General features: G+C 40.3%; 1 protein-coding gene across 1 annotated transcript in view; it reads right to left on the reverse strand.

The window, feature by feature from the left end:
- ITGA8 (integrin subunit alpha 8) overlaps positions 1-22,437 on the reverse strand; it is a 171,380-nt gene that overhangs the window by 92,439 nt on the left and 56,504 nt on the right. The window contains exons 12-13 of the mRNA XM_057732743.1: positions 20,625-20,830; positions 18,214-18,405 (exon numbers count right to left, since the gene is read on the reverse strand). Coding sequence (XP_057588726.1) covers positions 18,214-18,405; positions 20,625-20,830 — 398 coding nt within the window. The remainder of the gene's footprint in view (positions 1-18,213; positions 18,406-20,624; positions 20,831-22,437) is intronic.

Genomic DNA, 22,437 nt, shown 5'->3' on the forward strand with positions numbered 1-22,437 from the left:
CTATAAACATTTGTGTACAGTATCTTAAACCTACAAGCCGATTTTGATTTGTAAATTGTCTGTCATTGAATCTCTGTAATGTCTTTGAAGCCCTCTTTTACAAACAGTGTTCTAGTTCAAGTGGAAAAATTCCTGAATAGAGGGTAAAAATTTAGGAGTTCTAACTTCCAGTTCACTTTGCCACTGGCTTCCTAACGACTCTGGACAAGCCACTCTTGGTGGCCAAATCTCTGTTGAAGCCTTCAAAGGTCCCCAGACAAGAAAGCCAAGAGCTCAGTAGAATTGGTTGGGGTCCCATGATTGCACTTTCCTGGCTCTGATTTACAATCCAGAACTGTCCTTTACCTCTTGAGGCAGCTGGGCTCCTGCAGGGTTTGTGTCTCCTCTTGCCTCCTTTATGGGACAGTTTTTGCCTTTCTCCCTGGCTTAACCAGACCTGGACATCACACTGGCCCACCTCCATGACTCAGCTCCCTGTGCTCATCCTCCATAGACTTCTGGCTCCTGTCTTGGCACTGCTGATACAGCCCACAGTATCTCCCCTGGACACTCTTCATCACTGTCCCAGCTCCATCTCTACTAAGCCCCTTCCCACAGTGGTGGGTTGAAGATGAACGAGGGTTATCAATATAGTTGTTTACCTGGATCCACCCAGGGTTTGCTCACTTTCATACAAGGATGATTTTAAGAGAAATGATGGGATTAAAGATAGTGTGTAAAATGATGGGGTTAAAGATGTTGTGTCAATATGGCAAGGTTGACTCATAAGTGGGTTATGAAATTGGCATAAGTTTGGCACAGAGAAACAGCTCATGTCTGTGGGAAGCAGGCATTTAGATAAGTCTCCTTGAGTTTGGCAAACGTGTTCATCTAAAAATAGACATAGGCTGCCTTTCCTCCTTGCTTTTTTATTGCAACATGCAAAATATTACTGAGAGGAGGGTTATGAGTTGAGGAAGAAAATGTTTGAAAAAAAAATGCGTGATTTTATCCCAGAAAGTAATAATCCTAACAATCTGTCTGAAATGCTTCCAAATGAACTCTGAACGAAAACATTTATGAGTTGACTGTGGTATTAGGTTGCAACATTCTAATTTACAGAGGGTTTATTTTCTTTAAAAAAAAAAATCCCACAAAAATAAGAGTGAACTATCAAAGGATGAGTCAGCCTTATGAAAATCATTTTCTGCGTGTTATCTGCATCCTGTGGCTGTAAGTATTGCCCCTCCCCCCCATTGCTTGATGCATTGATAGCTGCATTCCACATCACTGGATCACAGGCATTTCACTTTATCCTCATTGTGGCCACAATTACAATATGTGTGCTGTCCAGTCAGTTGCTAAAAGTCTTGGAGAAACATTTGTTTCTTTAGGACCAGTCTCATTTATAAGTGGCTGCCTATTGGGAATGATTCCACAGTCTCCAAAGGAGTCTGGTATTGATGCTGAAAACTTGGCCTCTGTGCACTGGTGCCAAATCGAATCTCAGAGACATGGTTTTGGGGGAAGTAGAAAAGAATAGCTTTATTGCTTTCCACGCAAAGGGGGACACAGCTGGCTCATGCCCCTCAAAACTGTCCCGACCCAGGGGAATTTGGTGAGGAGTTTTGTAGCAATGGTTCAAGGGTGGGGTTGCTGATAAGGATCAGGGTGTGTGCAGGGCCTGCACTCCTTTAATCTGGCCTCAGGTGGCCTCCTGATGAGCTTCTCTGGTTCTCAAGATTATCAAACTGTGACCTTCTCTGGAATGAAGAATACTTCTTCAAGTAGTTAACATCTTCCATTTATTGGGGGTTTTAGTTCTATAAAGAGCTCAAAGATACTGTTCTGTGGATCCCTTGAGGCAGAACCAGGACCCTGCCTCAAGGCTGCACTATTGTCTCTTGACTGCTCCTTCCTTGTCTCTGCATCCCCTCCCTTTCCTGATCAGCAACTATTTGAATCTGCCCTTTAGAACTCAGGGAAGGTCATGGAGGCTGAAGTCTATTCCCTATAAACAAGCAAAGGGGGACACAGAAAGGCTTCTGTGCCCAGGAGCCCTGTAGGGCCCTGCGCAGTTTCAGTGTCCCACAAGACACTACTCCCACCTCCATCCTGATAGAGAAAATCCTGTGATTAAAACCTTGTGGAACCTTAAAAGTTTGCTAAGTATTTTGGACTGAATTGCATGACCCCCCCCCCCCCCCCCCAAAGTTTGATGTTGAAGTTTTAATCTCTGGTACTTCAGAATATGACTCTATCTAGAGAAACAGTCTTTAAAGTGGTAAGTTAAAATGAGGTCAATAGGATGGGCCCTAATTTCATCTGGTTGGTGTCCTGTAAGAAGAGGAAATTTGGACACTAACCTACATAGGGAAGACCATGTGCAGACACAGGAAGAAGACGGCCATCTACAAGCCAAGGAGGGAGGCCTCAGAAGAAACCAACCCTGCCCACATCTTGAACTTGGAGTGGTAGCCTCCAGAAATGTGAGGAAATACATCTCTGTTGTTTGAGGCACCCAGCATGCAGTACTTTGTTATGGCGGCCCTAGAACACTGATACAGTAAGATATGAATTTATAGAATTGCAAGGGAGGGAGGAGAAGAAGAACATAAAGTATATGCAGTCGTTCCTTGTACTGGGCACCCTCATTCAGCAACTCGTGATAGATCACCCACCGTGAGCCAAGTCCTGTCCCAGCTGCCAAGGATTCAGCAGTGAGCAAACTGACATATTCCCTGCCCTTCAAGCACTGACAGCCTGTCAGTCAACTCTGCAAGGGGGGCTTGTTAAAGACGCAGGCCAGCACCCACTGAATCAGAGTCCCTGGGTGTGACCTTCTTCCCCTGCATCATCTATATCTGGATGGGCATAAGGATATTAGATCCTTCTCTGCTGCACTTTTGAGCAGAGGAAATAGTGTAAGCTTCTGCAGCAGGTGTAGAGCAGCTGTCAGGGACAGGAAGAAAAGGAAGCTGGAGATGAGAGGGGCTGAGCATCCCCCCAGATGAGCTTCACCTACGTCACAATTTGGCCTGACGGCTGGCCAGACCCCACGCTTTCTGTTGTACACTTACATCTCATGGATTTCTGTTAGGGTTGATAGTTTTTAGGAAACCGGTTATTACTAATGTCATCCCAGGAAAATATCAGCAAGAAAATATAAGATGATGGCCATATACAGAAAGAAGAGCATCACAAGAACAGAGTTTGCAAATAGGAAGTACTAAAGAGGATTTTGCTGCTGTGTTAGTTACTTTGAAAATCTCTCCTCCCTCGTCTCTTAGGAAGCTCTAGGCATATTACCTGAGTCATAGCCTTAAGGAGCAGGGCTAGGTCTGATGCAAAGCATTAGAGCATCTGGATCTCAGCATTAGAGCTTCTTTCGGGTTCCTCTCACCTCCCTTTAGTGGGTGACGTTAAGAAATAACATATATAGACTGTTTAGAGTTCTTTACAGTTTGCAAATAGCCTTCACAACAATCCTAAGGGGTAGGGAATTGCTATGATGACCTTCCTTTTATGGCTGGAGAAGCTAAGGTTCAGAGATGTAACTGGTACATCCAGGATTATAGAGCTGAAAATGATGGGTGAAGAAATGAGAATATGGACCCCCTGACTCCCAGTTTGGTGCTGTTCCTATCAAGCTGGCTACTGGTTCTCCTGCTCTAGCAGTTAAGCATTTAAATGCCCAGTGAATACAGAACTAAGGTCAAGGGTTCTGCTTGTCAAGAAAGAGTGCACCACCTTGAGTGGAGCCTCCTGTGATCCGAGGAGAGGAAGTCCAGGTTTATTTAAAAGAGCATTATCGTCTCAACTTCCATGTCTATTCTTTTTAAATTTATTTTATTGAAGTATAGTTGATTTACAATGTTGCGTTAATTTCTACTGCACAGCAAAATGATTCAGTTATAAATATACATACACATTCTTTTTCATATCCTTTTCCATTATGGTCCATTATGGTTTATTACAGGATATTGAATACAGTTCCCTGTGCTACACGGTAGCACCTTGTTGTTAATCCATTCTGTGTATAATAGTGTGCATCTGCTGATCCCAAACTCCCAATCCATCCGTCCCCCAACACTCTCTCCCTTGGCAACCACAAGCCTGTTCTTTATGTCTGTGAGTCTGTTTCTCTTCCATGGATATGTTCATTTGTGTCATATTTTAGATTCCATATATAAGTGATATCATATGGTAATCGCCTTTTCCTTTCTGTTCGTGTCTATTTTTTATATATATAAATTTATTTATTTATTTTATTGGCTGTGTTGGGTCTTTTTTGCTGTTCGCACGCTTTCTTTTTAGTTGCGATGAGTGGGGGCTACTCTTCATTGTGATGCGCGGGCTCCTTGTTGCTGTGGCTTCTCTTGTTGCAGAGCACAGGCTCTAGGCACATGGGCTTCAGTAGTTGCAGCACATGGGCTCAATAGTTATGGCTCATGGGCTCTAAAGCACAGGCTCAATAGTTGTGGCACACGGGCTTAGTTGCTCCGCGGCATGTGGGATCTTCCTGGAGCAGGGATTGAACCTGTGTCCCCTGCATTGGCAGGTGGATTCTGCACCACCTAGGAAGCCCTGTCCATGTCTATTCTTATTCTACACAAGAATAAGATAGCTCACTAGACTTAAGTAGAGTTGGAAGACAGTGGCCAGATAAAGAGAGGAGGGAAAGAGTTTGTACGCCAAGGTGTGTGGCTATGAGGAAACTGGTTTATTCATTCATTTATTCTTATTCATTCATTCAACAAACATTCACTAGCTGCCCCCAATGCCATTCACTGCTTGAGGCACTAGAGTTCCTTAATGAGCAGAATTAAATCCAGGGCTTGCCCTCAATTAATAAAGTGTCCAGTCTCGAGGGGTGAAAGAGGCATTTATCAAATAAACACACAAAAAAGTGTCATTTCAATCTGAGGGAAGTGTTTTCAGAGGAAGGACAACAGTCAGGAAAGGCTTCCTGAGGAAGTGACATTTGAACTGGGTTCCTGAGTGGGAAGTGAACTCCTGGGAAGATATCCAGGGTGTGCAAAGACAGAAGGGATGCTTCAAGCAAATTACACTCAACGATGGCTTTTAAATTGTATATTCATAAATTTAAAATGGCTTATATGAAGAACATACACTGGGAAGTCAGAAATCAAGGAGAGGTTCTAAGTACAGGGGAACTTACTCCCACTCAACACTCCCCCCCCCCCCCCAATAAAAGGAGCCATGGCCAGCCAGAGAGTTTTTATTAACTTGTAACTATACTTACAACTAAGATCAAGGACAAATGATATCCTGTCATATTTACTGGTGCCTTGGGTTTCAGAGAGAAGCCAGCTTCTACAATTGAATGTTTGGAAGGTAGGTAGTTTGGATTTAAACTGTCAGACTTCTGGTTTCTGGTCTAGCATATAAAAAGCTTAGACGTCGCCACTCCATCCTAACAAGTAAAAAGCTGAACAAACTGAAAAATCAACCACTCTTCTTAGAGCCGTAAGAGCAGTGAGGTCACAGGACACACTGCTGTCCCCATGCTGGAGAAACTGACAGGCAAATGCAGAGAATCACAACTTAGAGCAGCAAACTTTGAGGCAACCAGAGTGGGGGCAGGGAAACTGGGACTATACTGGTGAATTGCAGGAGCCTCAGTGTGGCCAGCCCGGAGAGTTAAACCCTCCAGGGATGCAGTCACAAGGGGTGGGGGCACACTTTTGTGAGTTTTCTCCTGGATCTACCAAGTTCTCACAGTGAACATCAGAGAACCATTTCCTCATGCTTCTGGCAGGGGGAGGGGAGAAGAAACCAGTTTGAAATATACCAGAGCACTATGTCCTTCTTAACAAGGTCTGCACTCAGGAGCAGCGAGTCAACCAGAGTCTAACATGGGGGAAGATGAAATACTCAGTCCTCTCTAGCCATCCTGTCCCACCTATGGGGAAAAACTAAGAGGCATGTGTGAAGTTCACAGTCCAGAAGAACAGTCTCATTGAAAGACTGAGACCTAATCATGCAACCATGAAACACCCTCCCCTCCCCATTTCCGCCAACACCTACCGCCATATTACTAAGGGTCTATTTATAGCAGTTTCTTTTACCCAGTACATCATGCCCAGCTATTTAAAAAATTACAAAACGTACTAAAAAGCAATATACATCATTGGAAGAGACAGAGCAAGCATCACAACCAGATTTTGGTATGGCAGGGACATTGGAATTATCAGACCAGGAATTAAAACAACGACGATTAATGTGCTGGGGCCTCTACTGGATAAAGTATTTACGAATAGAAGCATGTAAGAACAGAGGGGCAATGTAAGCAGGGAGATGGAAATTCCAAGAAAGAACCAAAAAAGAAATGGCAAAGATGAGCAATATTGGAACAGAAATGAAGACCTGTCTTTGATGCTTTATTAATAGACTGGACAAGACTAAGGGAAGAATCTCTGAGCTTGAGGATATCTCAATAGAAACATCTAAAACTGGAAAGCAAAGCGACAAAAAGACTGAAAAAGAAAAGAATGGAATATTCAAGAGTTGTGGGACCACTACAAAAGGCATAATATATGTGTAAGGGGAATAGCAGAAGAGGATGAAAGAGAGAAAGAAACAGAAGAAACATTTGAGACAGTAATAACTGAGAATTTCCTGTCAGACACCAAACCACAGATCTAGAGAGCTCAGAGAACATCAAGAAAGATAAATGCCCCCCAAAACTACACATTGGGATACCACTTTCAAACTACAAAAAAATCAAACATAAAGAAAAAACTCCTGAAAGAAGCCAGAGCAAGAAAGCATCTTATCTATAGAGAAGCAAAGATAAGAATGTGGCTTCTTCCCAGAACCCGTGCAAACAAGAACAGAGTGGCATGAAATATTTAAAGTGTTGAGAGAAAAAACCCCACTGACCTAGAATTCTTTACCCTATGAAATTATCCTTCAATATTGAAGGAGAAACAAACACTTGCTCAAATAAAAATTTGGGAATTTATTGACAATAGGTCTGCTTTGCAAGAAATGTTAAAATAAGTTCTTTAGAGAGAAGGAAAATGATATAGATCAGAAACTCAGATCTACCTAAACAGAGAAAGAGTACTGAGGAAGGAATAAGTGAGCATAAAATTAAAACTGTTGTTTTTCTTGTTTTTAATCTAACATGTAAGAGTTAGATGGGATCTCTTGAGAAGTGTACACAATGGCCCCCAAACTATCTGCTTGAAGGATGGAGTCTGGATATTTAGCCATCAGTTCTCATCCCTCAAACAGGAGTTGAAGGCGGCCCTGAGGCTATTTATCGCCAAACACCTCCTGGCTGCACTGGTGTTACTGCTACACTCACCTGGTTCAGTGCATTATTCTTACCTGGGATACTTTAATGGCTTTTGACCTCGAGTTTCTTTTTCATAACAACTCATTCTAGTCATTGCCAAAGACTGAAGTACTTTAAGCATCATTTTGCAATATAAGACATTCTTTTTCTGTTATTTTCCTAATAAAGTACCAATAATTTGATGTGCTATTCAAGACCCTTTATTCTCTGTCCCAAATCTTACTTTTGTTGACTCTCTCCATTTATGCTCCTGTCATCTTGGACCAAATCACTTCCAAAATTGCCTTTTCTTATTTCTAAGTTTTTGCTCATGCTCTGTTCCTCTTCCGGAATGCCTTCTCTACATCACCACTTACAACTGTACCTATACCTTAAGACCCTACCTAACCATTTATATCTGTGTGGACTTGTGTATATTTTATTTTATGGCCTACAATCCATTACTGTATTTATTTATTTTTGTCACTTAAAATGTCCTATATTTGGCCATTGGAATTCCTTCTAGTAGGCTCCTGTGTTCTTTCACATGGGGGACCACGAAGCTGTCTTTGAACACCTTAGCCGAAAGTACTTTCTCTTTTAAACTCGTTCATTGTATTTTAAGCTTCTTAAAACTCTTCACACATGCCATTGTGTATTATGGTTAATTGTTGGATACTTTATCTCCATGATTACATTGTTTCTTAAGGGCATGGATCACGTGAAAATAGTATAACTATGTCATTTATAACTAATATTTAATGATTGCCACTAGGTGCTATTCACAATGCTAATGGCATTATATATATTTTCTAACTTAACATCCACATCACCTCTTTAAAGGGGGAACTATTAATAGGCATTATACCCATTTTACCAACCAGGACTAGCACTTGAGGAAGTTCCGTGATTTGTCAGGGTTACACAGTCAGCCAATATCAGAGCTAGAATTTAAACTCAAGCCCATGAGAGCAGAGTCTGTTTAATTCAGTACTTTGTTCAATTCACTCAAAACCTAGAAGAGTGCCAGGCACATGAAAGGTACTCAGTAAATATTCGTTAAGTTAATAAACTATATTTTCAAAGCACAGTCTTCTTGAATATCATATAATCAGTAAATATTCTACTATCACCATCTTTAAAAAAATGAAGGAAATTGGTAGTTCTCAACATTAGCTGAATAATATTAATGTTGCCCAAATACCTGTTGTTGACAAGCAAAATGCAAAAATGCTACCTTACAAAATAAAGGTTGAAAAACAAAAATGTAATTTGTTGATTTCAAGTAATATTCATGGTTTGAAATGTAGTATGATGTATGGGAATATGGCAATCGATGGAATTCAGTGCTTTACACATCTTATCTTGACACCCTAGCAGCCATGGGAGCACCTAGTATCCAGAGCTTGGTTTCTAAATACCATCCTTCAATAAAAGGAACTAGAGCCCTTTGAAGAATGGTTGATTCCAGGGCTGGGGCAGGGCAAATACAAAATGAGCTTGCAGTATCTTTTGGTGTCAGAGAGTAAAAAATATGCTCATAAAAGGATGGGAAATGGTGGAAAAACACAGGAACTTACGGGAAGAAATCCCAATGGCCAAATATAGGACATCTTAAGCGACAAAAATAAATACAGTGATGGATTATAGCCCATAAAATAAAATATACACAAGTCCACACAGATATAAAGAAAGAATAAATAATTAACCAGGTAGAAGAAATGTCTTTTTCTTACATTAGAATTGCAATTAGTAAGTGCAGAAGGAATGACAGAAATAGAAAATCACAGTGAGGCAGCACTAATGGTTGCAGGTGAGAATCACCAAAGGATGCTAAGGTCAGTGGGCAAACGTATGCTGAGAAATAGGATATTTACATAGTCTCGTAGCATCTCTCCAAAGATAATTGTTATGCAAAGGGGAAAGTGGTAACTTTACAGTGGGAAACCTGGCTGATAGACATCACTGCTAGCAAGTGCAAAAAGACAGCAGACGTCAGGGTGCTTTCTGCTGTGATACACTGGGAAGGGCCTAGCATTTGTGTGGTATCCTTGCCCAAAACACATAACCTCAGTCTAATCATGAGCAAATATCAGGCAAATCTACACTCAGGGACATTCTTCAAAATGTCTCACCATACTCTTAAAAAGTGTCAAAGTGGTGACAGCACGGAACTATCCAGGGACCACCACAGATTGGAAAAGACTAAGGAGGTATGACAGCCAAATGCAGTGCAGGGTTCTGGGTGGGATTCAGGACCAGAAAAAGAGCACCAGTGGACCAAATGGGGAAATTCTGTTAGAATTAGTTAATTGCCAATTGTATTATGGCTATACAAGATGTTAATATTAAGAGAGACTGGGTGCAGGGTTTACAGGATTCTGTACTATTTTTTTCAACTTTTCTGACAGTCAAAAATTATATTCAAGAAAAAGTTAAGGAAAAATCTCATGGTTTTATTAAATCCTGTTTTTTCCCCCAAGATGGAGCCTTAATAACCTACCCAATATTACAGAGAAATCAGGGAGGCAGTATGTCTAGATCTTGGATTATAGTATGAGAGTTTAAAAAGACCCTTGGAGAAGCATTCCATACATCCACATCACTTTCAGGTGAGGAAAGTAAGGCCCAGAGAGGCTGGGTTACTAAAGTTTTGGTTCTAGAACTCAAGTCTTTTTATCTGTCCATTCATTTTTACTTCTACTTTATGACATTGCTGGATTCAAGTCCAAGAACTCTTTCACTTGATGTCATTAACTCAATTTAATCTAAATTCGTAAGATATTTTTATAAGAAATGTAATATTCTAATGCCTAATGTACTTATAATGAAATTATGAAAATCTTACTCAAGAAGAACACAATGTTTTGCTTTTCATAAAGCCCTGAGTAGCACTTTGAGAAGTAAAAATAAACTTTGTAAATTTGAACTTAGTTCAACTAAACTTCAAATCACTTTCAAGGAGCTCAGGGTTTGATTAAAATGCATTCTTCCCTTTGGTTAAAGCCACCCTTTCATTTCTTGCTGTGTGTAGGTTCTCTCTTGCTCAGTTGTTTGCTTACACACACACACACACACACACACACACACACACACACAGCGCATTCATTAAAACATGATGGGTCATTTTACGTCATTTGGTATAATTGTCTGAGATAGCTTCATGACATACTCATTGTATGTTGGGGGCCAGAGCAAGACAGTGATAGGCTTGGCATCCAGCCCACGTTTTCCTCCAGTTTTTATTGCCCGTGAGATTTCTATTCCTCAACAAAACCTGCACTTACCCCATTCTACCCTACAATGTCTGGGCTATGCATTTAACAGATGGCCTTGTTATACAATCAACTTTAATGGCGTTAGACTAGATCATTGAACTTCAGAGGTTCCTCACTCTCACAGCTGTTTCTTCTCTGAAATGCTGTCACTCAAATAACGTATACAAGATACTCCTCGGGTCAACCCTAGTTTCCCAAAAAGCACCAACACAGAAACCCAAACACATCTGTATTTTTTTCTTTTAGAAAAAAAGAATCTGGGTGCCAGAAATGAAAGTACTTATGACTGCTATTTATGTATGTGTGTGACGACAATATTTATTGGGAGACGTCTAAAAAAATACTGAGTGGTTAAGCTAGATGTTGGGAAAATGATTCCAGGCACTATTTCTAGGGTAGAACCTCTGTGTCTCTGTAGCTGAATCTTCCCATGTTGGTCCATTAGACTCCACCTTTCTCAGGTACACTGGATCAAAAATCCAGGGTCATCTTTAACATCCCTGCTTCCTTACCCCCCTCCTCTACGTTCCATCACAGCCAGTCATTGCCAAGTGTTGCCTATTTTCTGTTTACACGATTTCCTCGGTTCCTTCCTTTTAGTTGCCATTGTCCTCACCCTAGCCCGTCCCCAATTGATATGAAATTAAATATCCTTAAATGGCTAAGGGGCTGAGAGGAAAGGTACCCAGTACTCATGTTTGGTACCCAGTAGACCACAGTAGTGAGATATGGGAGAAGTCCCTCATGCCTCAGCTCCCACTCTGGGGCAGAGGTAGGATGGGCTGAGTGGTGGAATCACATCATAGCAGAGCAGCAACCTCGCGGTCTTAGCAGAAGCTTCTAGTGAGGGTCCAGCAACAGGAATTTGATGAGTGGTTCTCAACCTGTCAGAGTCCCTGAGGTTATGTTCTTATTCACATATTCCTATTTGTCAGGGGCAGGGGAAGCAAATGTAGCAAAGTGAATGAAGATTGGGGATTAAGGATATTGAATAAGCAAAAGAAAATTGTATCAACTGTGTAATAGTATCAACTAAGAAAATGAATACCTCCAAAATATAGTCTTGTTTTAAGACTTGATTGAAGAGCTGATGTTAATTAAACTCTGTTCTATACAAGCTCATATTAACTTAAACACATCACTTCGTTTCATATTTTATAAACAATCTCATTTCATCTTTATACCAATATATTATTATCTAACTTTACAGATAAGGAAATTGCAGTTCAGAGAGGTTAAGGAATTGTCTTACTCTTATACAGCTGGAGAATAGTGGAGTCAAGTTTTAAACCTATGCTGTCCATCTCCAGAATCCTAGAATGCACTTTTTCAACATCTTATGTGGCCCAACATGTCTGGGAAATAAAGGAGCTTTGATTCTGTGTATGCTAATCAAACGGGTTTTCTTTCCTATTCTAAGCCATTTTACATTTTGTAAAAATCCTCTCCCAACCTAGAAAGTGCTAGCACACACAGTCCAGTGAAGTTGGTATTATTTGCTCGATAATACCAGGTAAGGAAATGGAAGCTCAGAAAAATCAACTAACTTGTCCACTGCCACACAGTTTATCAGTGACAGATGGGAATCTGAACCTGGGCAGTCTGACTTCCCTTCCCCTTCACAGCCGCTCTGCCAACTCTAATATGGTTATATTGATATTGGTTTGATGTTTCCCAAAAAGAAGCAGAGTGTCATCCAACTTTACCCTATATACTCTCCTGCTGTGCGTACACACACACGCACACCCCCCCCCATACACACAGAAGTATGAGCATACATATGTACTCAGGAGAGAGGTTCAGAAATAACATTCCAAGGAATATGAGCTGTATCTTCTATGCAGTGGCTGGCATGTTTTGGACTCTTAATTCTCAGGAGTAATATTGGCTATAATTACAATAACGTTAGCAATATACTTGACCCTATGCCTGCTCTTTGCCAGCATTGTTTTTTTTCCCTAAGACAAGAAGACTAAGTATCTGGTCCTGCCCAAATACAGAACATCTGTAACTTGCAGAACAGATCATGTGACAAAAGGTAAATGCCAATCAAACCACCTTTGCATGTCTGTGGTTTTGATTATTTCAAGGTACTAGGTGATTTGATTTCTAGTCAGTCTAGGGGATGAAACGGCTATAATTTGCAACAAATATATATCAAGCATCACAGTCAACCTTAGTCTTTCTCCCTGTGAAAGGCAGCTGGATTGTGCAAGAACTGTAAAGGGGGGGGGGGATTGGGGGGGAATGAATTGGGAGATTGGGATTGCCATAGATACATAACTAATAAGAAAAAAATCAAATTGTACACTTTATATGCAGTTTATCATATGTCAATTGTATCTCAATAAAAGTCCTTAAAAAAAAAAAAAGAGCATGTAAAGAGTACGTGCTGCTGTCTAATGAATGGGGTAACGTGTGTGCCCCGCTATTATCGAGGTAGGTTTCACAGCAGCCTGCCCAGGGTCAATGGAAGGCAATGTGGACCAGAAGAAGCACCTAAAATGAGAGACAATTGTTCACCTCTGGAATGGCAAAAACAACCCCATCCGAACCCCATCAAAAGCCATTACTTTGGAGAAGCACCCTTTTTCAAGTGTCTTCCACTCCATAACAGCTCTGAGTGGTTTGACCCATTTCAATGCAGAATTTTGAAATCTGTTATTGGCTTTTGCATTTGTTCTCCTGAATTCTGTAGGTGACCAGGTAAAGTGACAAGGTTTGAAATTTTGTTTCTGTTCTATTTAGAATGGAGGACTTGCAACAGGGCCACTGAGAGCCCACACCAGGCCTGTGTGTGAATTTAAAAGGTGCCTCTGCTCATCCCAAGGGGAGGGAACCCCTTGGTAAGTGAACCTGCCCCTACTTGCCCCTAGTTAGACACAACTTGTACATCATTGGCTGCAGCCCACGTCACAAAATTAGTCCCGGTTCTGGAAGTATGTCAGGGGCAGTGCAGGTGCCTGTACGTGGAGCTTACAGAGATTGCACATTTTCCTCAGCTAATTCACTTTATTAGGACCAAATAATTACAAAATTTCTAAAATCCAACAATATTTTTCTCATGATATACTTTTAAAATTTACAAGAATAATGTTCAGCAACCATGCTTGAATTTTTTCAAGTATTATATGATTATATTCCAAAAGAAGCTTGCATTCAAAGACAAACATTACGATGCTCATACTTTGTTACAATTCTTTAACTGTCTGTCTTTCTCACCTAGAATGTTAACTCTGGGAAGGCAGTGACTGTGTCTCTCTTGCCACAGCACCCTGCCCTACCCAGCACGATGTCTAGCACATAGTAAATACTTCTACGTATTTTTTTAAACGAATGAAGGAATCATTTTTCTTTTAGAACTTGAAACTAAAGGGACAAATATAAAGTTTTTGATGAGCAGTTTAAAAAATCATTTTTATTCCTTCACTTAAAAATAAAATTTTTTCTTTTAAAGTACTTTCTTCATTTCTTGCTGCAATGCCATTTCATTTTGTTTTATAGGGCACTCATAATGGGTATCTGTTGGGATACCTGAACAATCCACAGGTCAACTCTGACTTTCTTTGGAAGATGTCACCCTTTGCCTTGGAGCCTATGAGATCTCCTTCCCCGGTCTTGGGACTGAGATAAATGATAGACCGTCTCTTTGAGTAAGTATAACTGCAACATAAATTCTGGCACTGAAACGTGTTCAGAGAAATACAGTCTGCTGGGAGAGAAAAGCAGATGCCGAGAGAGAGAGACCAGAGAAAGAAAGTCCTGACCGTCTTGGGTCCCAGTCCGTCCCCTCCAAGGTCTGGCAGAATCCCTGTCCTTGGGTTCCCTTGAGGTATTTCTGTAGCCTTAACATAAATAGCTCCTTTTATGGCTTAAGCCAGGTTAAGCGGGTCAGTTCCTAACAAATGTGATAGTATATTTTAAATGAAAAGTAAGTGAGGCTTTGTTTTAAATGCAAAGATAACTTCCAGGAAATGCAGAGCCGAGAAGAATTAAACAGTCTCAGGGGGGCTTCCTTAACATCCCAGCTGAGGCAACAGCAGGCGGGACGCCTGGCAACAGCAGGCGGGACGCCCGGCAGCATCACACAGAGGCAGTCGGGAGCAAGGAGCCTCGGGGCAGCTTGATGGCCAGATGAGGAATAAATGAAACGCCGGAGCTCAGCCAATAGGGTCTTGCCGAAAGAGAACATCTGTCTGCTGTAGGCACGGGAACCAGGCACAAGGACTCTAGGGCAGTGTTTCTCAAAGGAGGGTCCTGGGTAAAAATACAAATCCCTGAACCCCACTCCAAACCTGGGAAATCAGAATATCTGAGGGGGTGTCATGCATTCAGCCTTTATTAACAGACACACGGGGCAATGGGTATGCACACTGTTTCAGAGCGCCCCACTCAGGATGTGGTGTGTAGGCCAGCAGTGATGCTGTCACCAGGGAACTTACTGGACATAAGGAGTCTTTGCCACCCACTTGACCTACTGAATCATGATCTGCAGTTGAACAAGATGCCCAGGTGATCCAGATGTTCATTAAAGTGGGGGAAGCCTTGCTCAAGACCATTCGTTCCCTGCTTGGTTGTACACTGGAAAGACCTAGGTCACTTAAACACATTACTGTGGTCTGAGTTCTACTCCCCCCCACCGAGTCTGAATTAACTGGAGGGTGACCTGAGCACAAGGACTTTTAAAAGTTCCCCTAAATGATTCTGATGTGTAGACAAGATTGAGAACCACTGCTTAACAGGGATGACTAGATACATCCCAGAAGAAGGCATTCAATGTATTGAATGGATTTTGAAACTCATGGAAGGGACAATAGTCTGAAGACAGATTTATTTTGATTTGAAGGTGCAGGACCCCAGAGGGAAAGAAAGTTGTATTTCTTTTTAAGTTCCAGAAAGAGTTGGTTTGGAAAATCACAAGAGAGACCACATGGGGGAGAACGCAGAGTTTACAAAATGAAGTATAGAGTCTAGAAAGCATCCCACCCGTTAATCTTTGGGGGAAAAGAGGGCTTTTGCTACTTCTTAAGCAAAACCCAAGAAGACTGCAATTGTCTTAGGTGCTGGAGTAACAGATGCCTAGGTGGAAAATTAGCAATGGCTAAAGGAATAATCTAGGATAAGCCTGAAGGCAATCTCAGAGACCTGAAGACCCCAACCTTCAAGTCCCAGTGGTGGCACAGAAGCATTTGCTGAGAGTAAACCAGCAGAGGCCAAGACAGGACAGGGAGGGCCCAGGATACATGGAATTTTTTAGCAGTGGCCCCTATGCAGACCATCGATTCAATCCCTGAAGCTTGAGCAACACGTCAGAGACCACGAGAGACGGAGCTACCTTCAGCCAGAGGCCAATAACTACAGATGGTGTGCTTGGTCCACACACCGCTTTCTCCATCCCTGGACAAAAGACACCCCTTTGCTACTCCATTGCTTGACAGAGTTGCTGCAGAGGAAAGAGAGAGAGAGTCATGAATCCAAATGGATATTTACCCAAGTGATATTAGGTCTGAATCTAGAAGTGACTTCAAGATTGAGGTTTTCCACCATAGTAGAAATGGAGGCTTGTGAGCTAAATGGAATTCACTTATATAAAAATGAGGAAAGTTCCAAGTCTAATTCCTCAATTATGCTTGCAAATTTCAAATCTGCTACACTAGCTAATAGGATCTAGTCACCTGCCCATAAGGCAGTTTTCCTCTCATTAGGTTCCTAGGGACCTGGTATCAAGGTAAAAAGGCTTCTTTGAATGACATTCTTTTTGCAAGAAGAAGAGGATGAGGGAAACTGTTACAAGATCATGAAGTACAAGCCATCTATATCTGAGAGGCAGAACTGGGACCAGAATTCAGGTCTACTAACTAAGATGTACCGATGAACTCCAAAAGCCTCAAGATTATCTTGAGGTTACGAATTCAACTAAGCGGGCTTAATGGTCCTGTCTTAGTAAAGAGCATTTACTTTACAGATGGATGGATACACTGCATTAACATCATTAGTTACTGTAAAGTGAATCAGCCTCAGTGAATAAAGTTATTGACTAGTGAATGGCCTCAAATGACCATTTTCTGATTGTTAAGAAGGGATGAAAATGATATAATTAAGAGAGAACCAATTACTAACATTGTACTTACTTTATCTTTTCTTTTCTCTGTCTTACTCCTTTACCCCCCTCTCTGGAGGAAATATTCTTTGAGAGAAAAGTTGTTTCACGTTTCTCTCCTTCCTGGCCCTTATCTAGAAGACTTCCAAGGAAGTCACTGGACGGACTATGTGATCAATACACCCTATATTTCCCTCACCTTGTGAAAGGCACGGCCATTCTCTGTCAAGTGCCCTGGTACGGCAATAACTTTCTAAAATAACTTTCTCTAAAATTGCAATCCAGGGATTGAATTTCATTGATCATCGTGACATAGTTTGGGAAGAAATCACAGAGGGGATCTAATTTTTGGATTATTTAAAATCAAATATGTATAAGACTCCCCTCCCCAAAAGAAAAACTAACCACCATTGATTAGTATAATATAACCTAAGAAAATAAATTTCACTAGATGCTTTTGAAATTGCCACAAGGGGGACACAGTCATATACAATATAATACTAAATCCACTTTGAGCCCACTACAACATTTATGTGAGTGCCATTGAAAATTCCTGGCAAATTTGTAAGAATATGTTGCAGTATCCATTTTGCTTAATCCCAGAGGGGAAGAGAAAGTCGAAGGATTGAAATTAGTGATGTATATTTAGGCAGTCAGTTTATTGGAATGCTGCCCCAAACCAGCAAAAGCTCTACATATGGAAAATACTCAATTAGGGGAGGGGTGATGGAAAGAGACAAGGTCTCAATAAATGGTTGAAGCTGTCAGTGAACTATTAATGATTGCTAAGTATTTATTGAAACCATCTTAAAATAACCAACATAAAAGGGAAAATGGAACCACAAAACCAAGAAGTCTGATGTTCTCTGAGAACAACCCTGATTACTGAAACAATCCTTGAAGAGAAATCCATACTGTCACACAGTGTGCATAAAACATGAATTATCTCGCTGTGCTCTATGGATCTCCACCAAGTCCTCATTATGAATTAAGCAATCAAGCATTGTTTAAGATTTGTATCATGAACCAGTTCTTTTTGCTTCGCTTTAAAATATCCAGTCTATCTTTGGAAAACCCCCAAACATGGCTGGAAAATACGTATGCTCCAAAACCATAAGCTTTATGACAGAAATGTTGAGGTTCCTAAGTTAACTTATAAGAACTCTGAGCTCAAGAGGGAATTACAGGGTTAAAATAAATTGCTTTAAAAAGCTATCTGACGCGAGCTGTCTTTGTCAATGAAGACCAGATTACTGAAGGGTTTCAAATAAAAACTTCTGTTGCAAAGTTGATAAGTTTTACATCCAATGCAGTTTTTTAAAAGCCATCTTGCTTTCTTAATGTTGTCTCTTGACAGGAAAAGGAGTATTTGTTTTTTCTGTCTACAGAGTCTCGTGAAAATTGCTTTCGAATGGTACCCAAAGAACCCGTGCGATGGGCAAGCTTGGTCTTAGAATGTATGAGAGAACTGTTTATACGTGATGCATTGTCCAGAGAATGGCTCTTTCTAGGAAGCAGACTCTCTCATGGGGAAAGAAAGAAAAACTTACCTGGGTAATCATTCTTGTCTATGTCTGAGTCTCCTCTTAAAGTGAAGCCGAATCCAGAAGGGACAGCCTGTGAGGCCCACACTCCTTGCAGAATTTGGGAAGCCTTGGTGTTTAAGCCGTTCTTGTTTCCGTTATAAATGAACACTTTGCCTCTTTGATCCTTGCCTGCAAAGGGTGCACCGATGGCAATGTCTACAAAGAGAGACACAATTTTTCAATAAAGAAGAGTGTTTTAGAAAGAGAATTAAGTACAATTGAAGAATAGTACCATACAGCCCAAAGGGCTTCTGAAGTTTTCCATGAAAATCTGTAGTACTGCAGCAAGAGGAAATTGTTTGTTGCCTTTCATCCATCCAAGAAATCTTTACCAAGTGCCTACTATGTGTCGGGTACAATGGATTCAGTGGTGAACCAGACCCTGCTTTTCAAAAGTTTATATTCTACTGCAGGGAATAGACAATTTGAATAAAGAAATAATCAAGAAAAGATAGAAAGTGACAAACGCTATATAGAGAATCTCAAAAATATTGATGTGATGGAAAGGGATCGGATTGTTATTTTAGATGAAGTGGTCAGACAAGGTGTCTCTAAGGCTGATCTTGAAACTGAAATCTGGGGACAAGATGGAACTGACCATGTGAAATCAGAAGGAAGAGCACTCCAGGCAGAAGGAATGACGGTGCAAAGGCCAAGGATGCAAGGAGCTTGGTCCACCCGAAGAGCAGCCAGAGGGCGGTCTACATGGGAACTTGGTGAGTGATGGGGAAGAGCCGAGTCAGATCACCAGGCTGGGTGGACCAGATAAGGCATCACTGCAGGGTACTTAAGAGTTTCTTGTTAAAGGAAATAAACAGCCTCTTTCACAAAGTTATATCCTTGAATGATTACATCATCCCATGATGCAGGCAAGACCTGGTTCATAGTTGAGGACTCTGGGAAAACGAGAGCGAACTCTATTGCCTGTCTCCCTGTTAAACATAGCACAGAATGAAAACTGCCTTCCATGTATTGTGTTCACCAGGCTTGTTCTAAACAACACAACTAAGTACTTAGGTTTACATGAAAAAGAGCACCAATAACATAACAGTCCCATACCACAGAGGTCAGTATATGTCCTCGTTTTGTCATTTATGCATTTGTTTTTGCTCTTAAGTTGGATAAGACTAAATAAATTGTAAGTTGATTTTCACTACATAACAAGGATCATAAATCCACTTTCATTTAACAGGTAAGGATAAAATGTCTAAAAACTCAGACTATTGTAGAAAATAAAGATATCGTCATATGGTAGGTGGGAAGGGGCACTTTCTTCACATCCTCTGAGTCAGTGAGTTTATATCTGTCCCCTGGTTTCATCTCATTTTGGCATCATTTTACCAACTTAGTACTCAAGGATACCAAGGCAGAGAGGCAGAACACCTTTTAGATTGTCAGAAATGTTTCTCTTAGCTCTTAAAAGTATCATTAAGGGTTTGAGAGAAAAGACAAATAGAAGACATGAGGAAAAAAATGACTCCATGGATAATTTAGCATTATTTATTTCATTGGGTGCTCAGGAATAGGGCAGTTTTGAAAGCAACAAATCAGTTAAGGATGAACTTGTCTCTTTTTAAAAAAAAATTTCCCTGGAACCATGAGCTTTTAATATGCATTTATGTTTTACAGTACTTTAAAAGTTACTAACTATACATTGCTGAGACGTGTTTTTTCCAAGGAAATCATAAAAGTACATGACTCCTTGCCAAAGGTATTAATGAATACTTTGATTTGATGGCAATATTCCCTAGGCTATTTTGTTGGAGCAAATTCCTGTTACTCCCTCGAACTTCAAGAAATGCACTATACATTTGTTCTTAATTTAAAGGTCCTGAAAATGTATGCAAAATTTTGTGTGAGCTAGCATGTTTTTCTGAGGAGAGAGTATTTAAAAGGCGTTTATAAATTCCTAACTTAACCACAATCCTAAACTAAGAATTTAACACTAGAGCGAGCATTGATGGTGCCTTTAAGCCGAAGTTGAGAGACCAATTAGAATTAGCATAACCCATACATAACCCATGTGGGTTACTCAGAAAGCAACACACTTGCTAGTATATCAACATGTATTTATTGATTTTGACTCAGTACATGTAGAAGATTCTCTGGTTCTCTTCAAGTCAGTAAATCCATACGTCAATTGTAAAAATAATTGCTGTTTTATTTAGAGCTGTTATATGACACGTGAAGATTTCCATGTAACATCTGCATTAGCCAAAACTAAAGCTAAATTGCTTTGAGATTTTGGATAGTTTATTAAAGACCAATCATAAGAACTGTACCACACACACCTCTGTGAGTCTGTGGTTTTCTTCATGCAACAGTAACATGAAATTGTGGCACATAAGTAATTCTCATGCATCGATGTAAATTACCATTGTATCCATCTTGGTTCAGGTCTCCTAGATGTGCCACAGCGCTACCGAATCTCCCGAAAACCTCGGTGCCAGCGAGGACCTGCGGATCTCTGAAGACCAACGCATTCACTTGCAAATACAGGTAAACTTGCCCTACTTCTCTGGGGTTGCTCTCAAATTCACGTTCCATAAAGAGAGGTGCCCCAATCAATATGTCATCCATCCTGCGGGAAACAAATAGAGAGAGGTCAGCACAGAGGTGAGATGTTTTGGGTAGATTTCTAATCAACTAGGTTAGTACATTTCCCCTACTATATTTCCTTTTCCAAGGGACACTTTACAATCGTCATGTTTCTTTCATTGCTTTGTTATGTCTACGGAATAGAATGCTCTAAGAAAATAAAAGTTGCTAAATTATTACAGTGAACTTTTTTAGCTATGTTAAAAATGACTACTTTAAGAAAACCACAGCTATTTCACCCATTTCAGCTCTTTGGTGCATTTTCAGAAAATGTACTTACACAAGTAAAATCAGAAAGACCTATATAGGTTTTTCTAAACATGGATGAGAATTTTCCTACAATTCAGTTAACTGTACATTTATATTATAAAGTTTTCTTGCAGTAATAAGGTTTAAAATAAAGTCTGTCCTCTTTTCTCTTGTTACCTCCACTTAAATAAAACAGAGGCCAGAGAAGTTTCTCATATTGGCTAGAAAGATAGAAAACAAAATTTTCCTCCCAAAGGCAAATTGATAGTTTTCCTTTGTAGATATTATAGCAGAAAACTAGTAGGTAATTTTTCAGGTTGAAAACATTTCAACAAAGAGATAGCAATTGGATTTCTACACTTAGGTAAAACATTTTCTTAAAAATGTTCCAAATGGAGACTTCCCTGGCAGTCCAGTGGTTAAGACTTTGCCTTCCAATGCAGGGAGTGTGGATTCAATCTTTGGTCAGGGAACTAAGATCCCACATGCCCCGAAGCCAAAAAATCAAAACATAAAGCAATATTGTAACAAATTCAATAGAGACTTTAAAAATGGTCCACATCAAAAAACAAAAAAACAAACGAAAAAAACTTTAAAAAAAAAGTCCCAAATGCATTTACTCGCCATGCTTCTGTGCTCTGTCTAGGCCCAGAGAAAGGCAGGGATTGGGGCCGTTGCAAGCCTCAGGCTTCTCCTTTGAGGAACCTGTTGCCTCTCTTTCTGTTATTATTATTGTCAGGATGAAAAGGCATTTGTTAAACTCCTAATTGTGTGTGTTGCTGCCTTGTAGTTCAAAGACGTCTAAAACCACTGGTTCTCTAGTGCAGAGATTAAGCGGGGCCATTTTGTCATTCTTGACAGAAGGAACAAAGCCATATACTTGGTCGCTGAGGGTATAAACATGACATGGGACTGACACATTGCCTCACTGAATTTCTCCCTGCTAACACTGTGGAGTTCTAGAAATGCAAACTTATTAGACCTATGATTGTGAAAGATTAGCACATCCTTGGAATCTTTGGATTCTTGGAGTATTATGACAACATTGATTTATTTTCGTAGAAATATATTTTCCTAGATATTTAAGTGTAAGTCTTCTTAAATGTTCTAAACGCCCAAAACGGAGAAGGACATTTGTTCTTAATTTATAATTGTGTTCTCATAAAGTTGAGAGACAATAACTGTCTTAGATTCAATTGATTCAATGTGTCTTGTACAATATTTTGCACTTAGTGTCAATAATATTTTATGTTAGCAATACCACTTGAGTCACAGTATCTATTATTGTTTAGGCTGGTGTTTTTAAATCTTGATTTGCAACTCATTAGTGGATTGTGAAAT

This window comes from Hippopotamus amphibius, chromosome 4 (assembly GCF_030028045.1).
Source record: "Hippopotamus amphibius kiboko isolate mHipAmp2 chromosome 4, mHipAmp2.hap2, whole genome shotgun sequence".
In the NCBI taxonomy this organism is placed as follows: Eukaryota; Metazoa; Chordata; class Mammalia; order Artiodactyla; family Hippopotamidae; genus Hippopotamus; species Hippopotamus amphibius.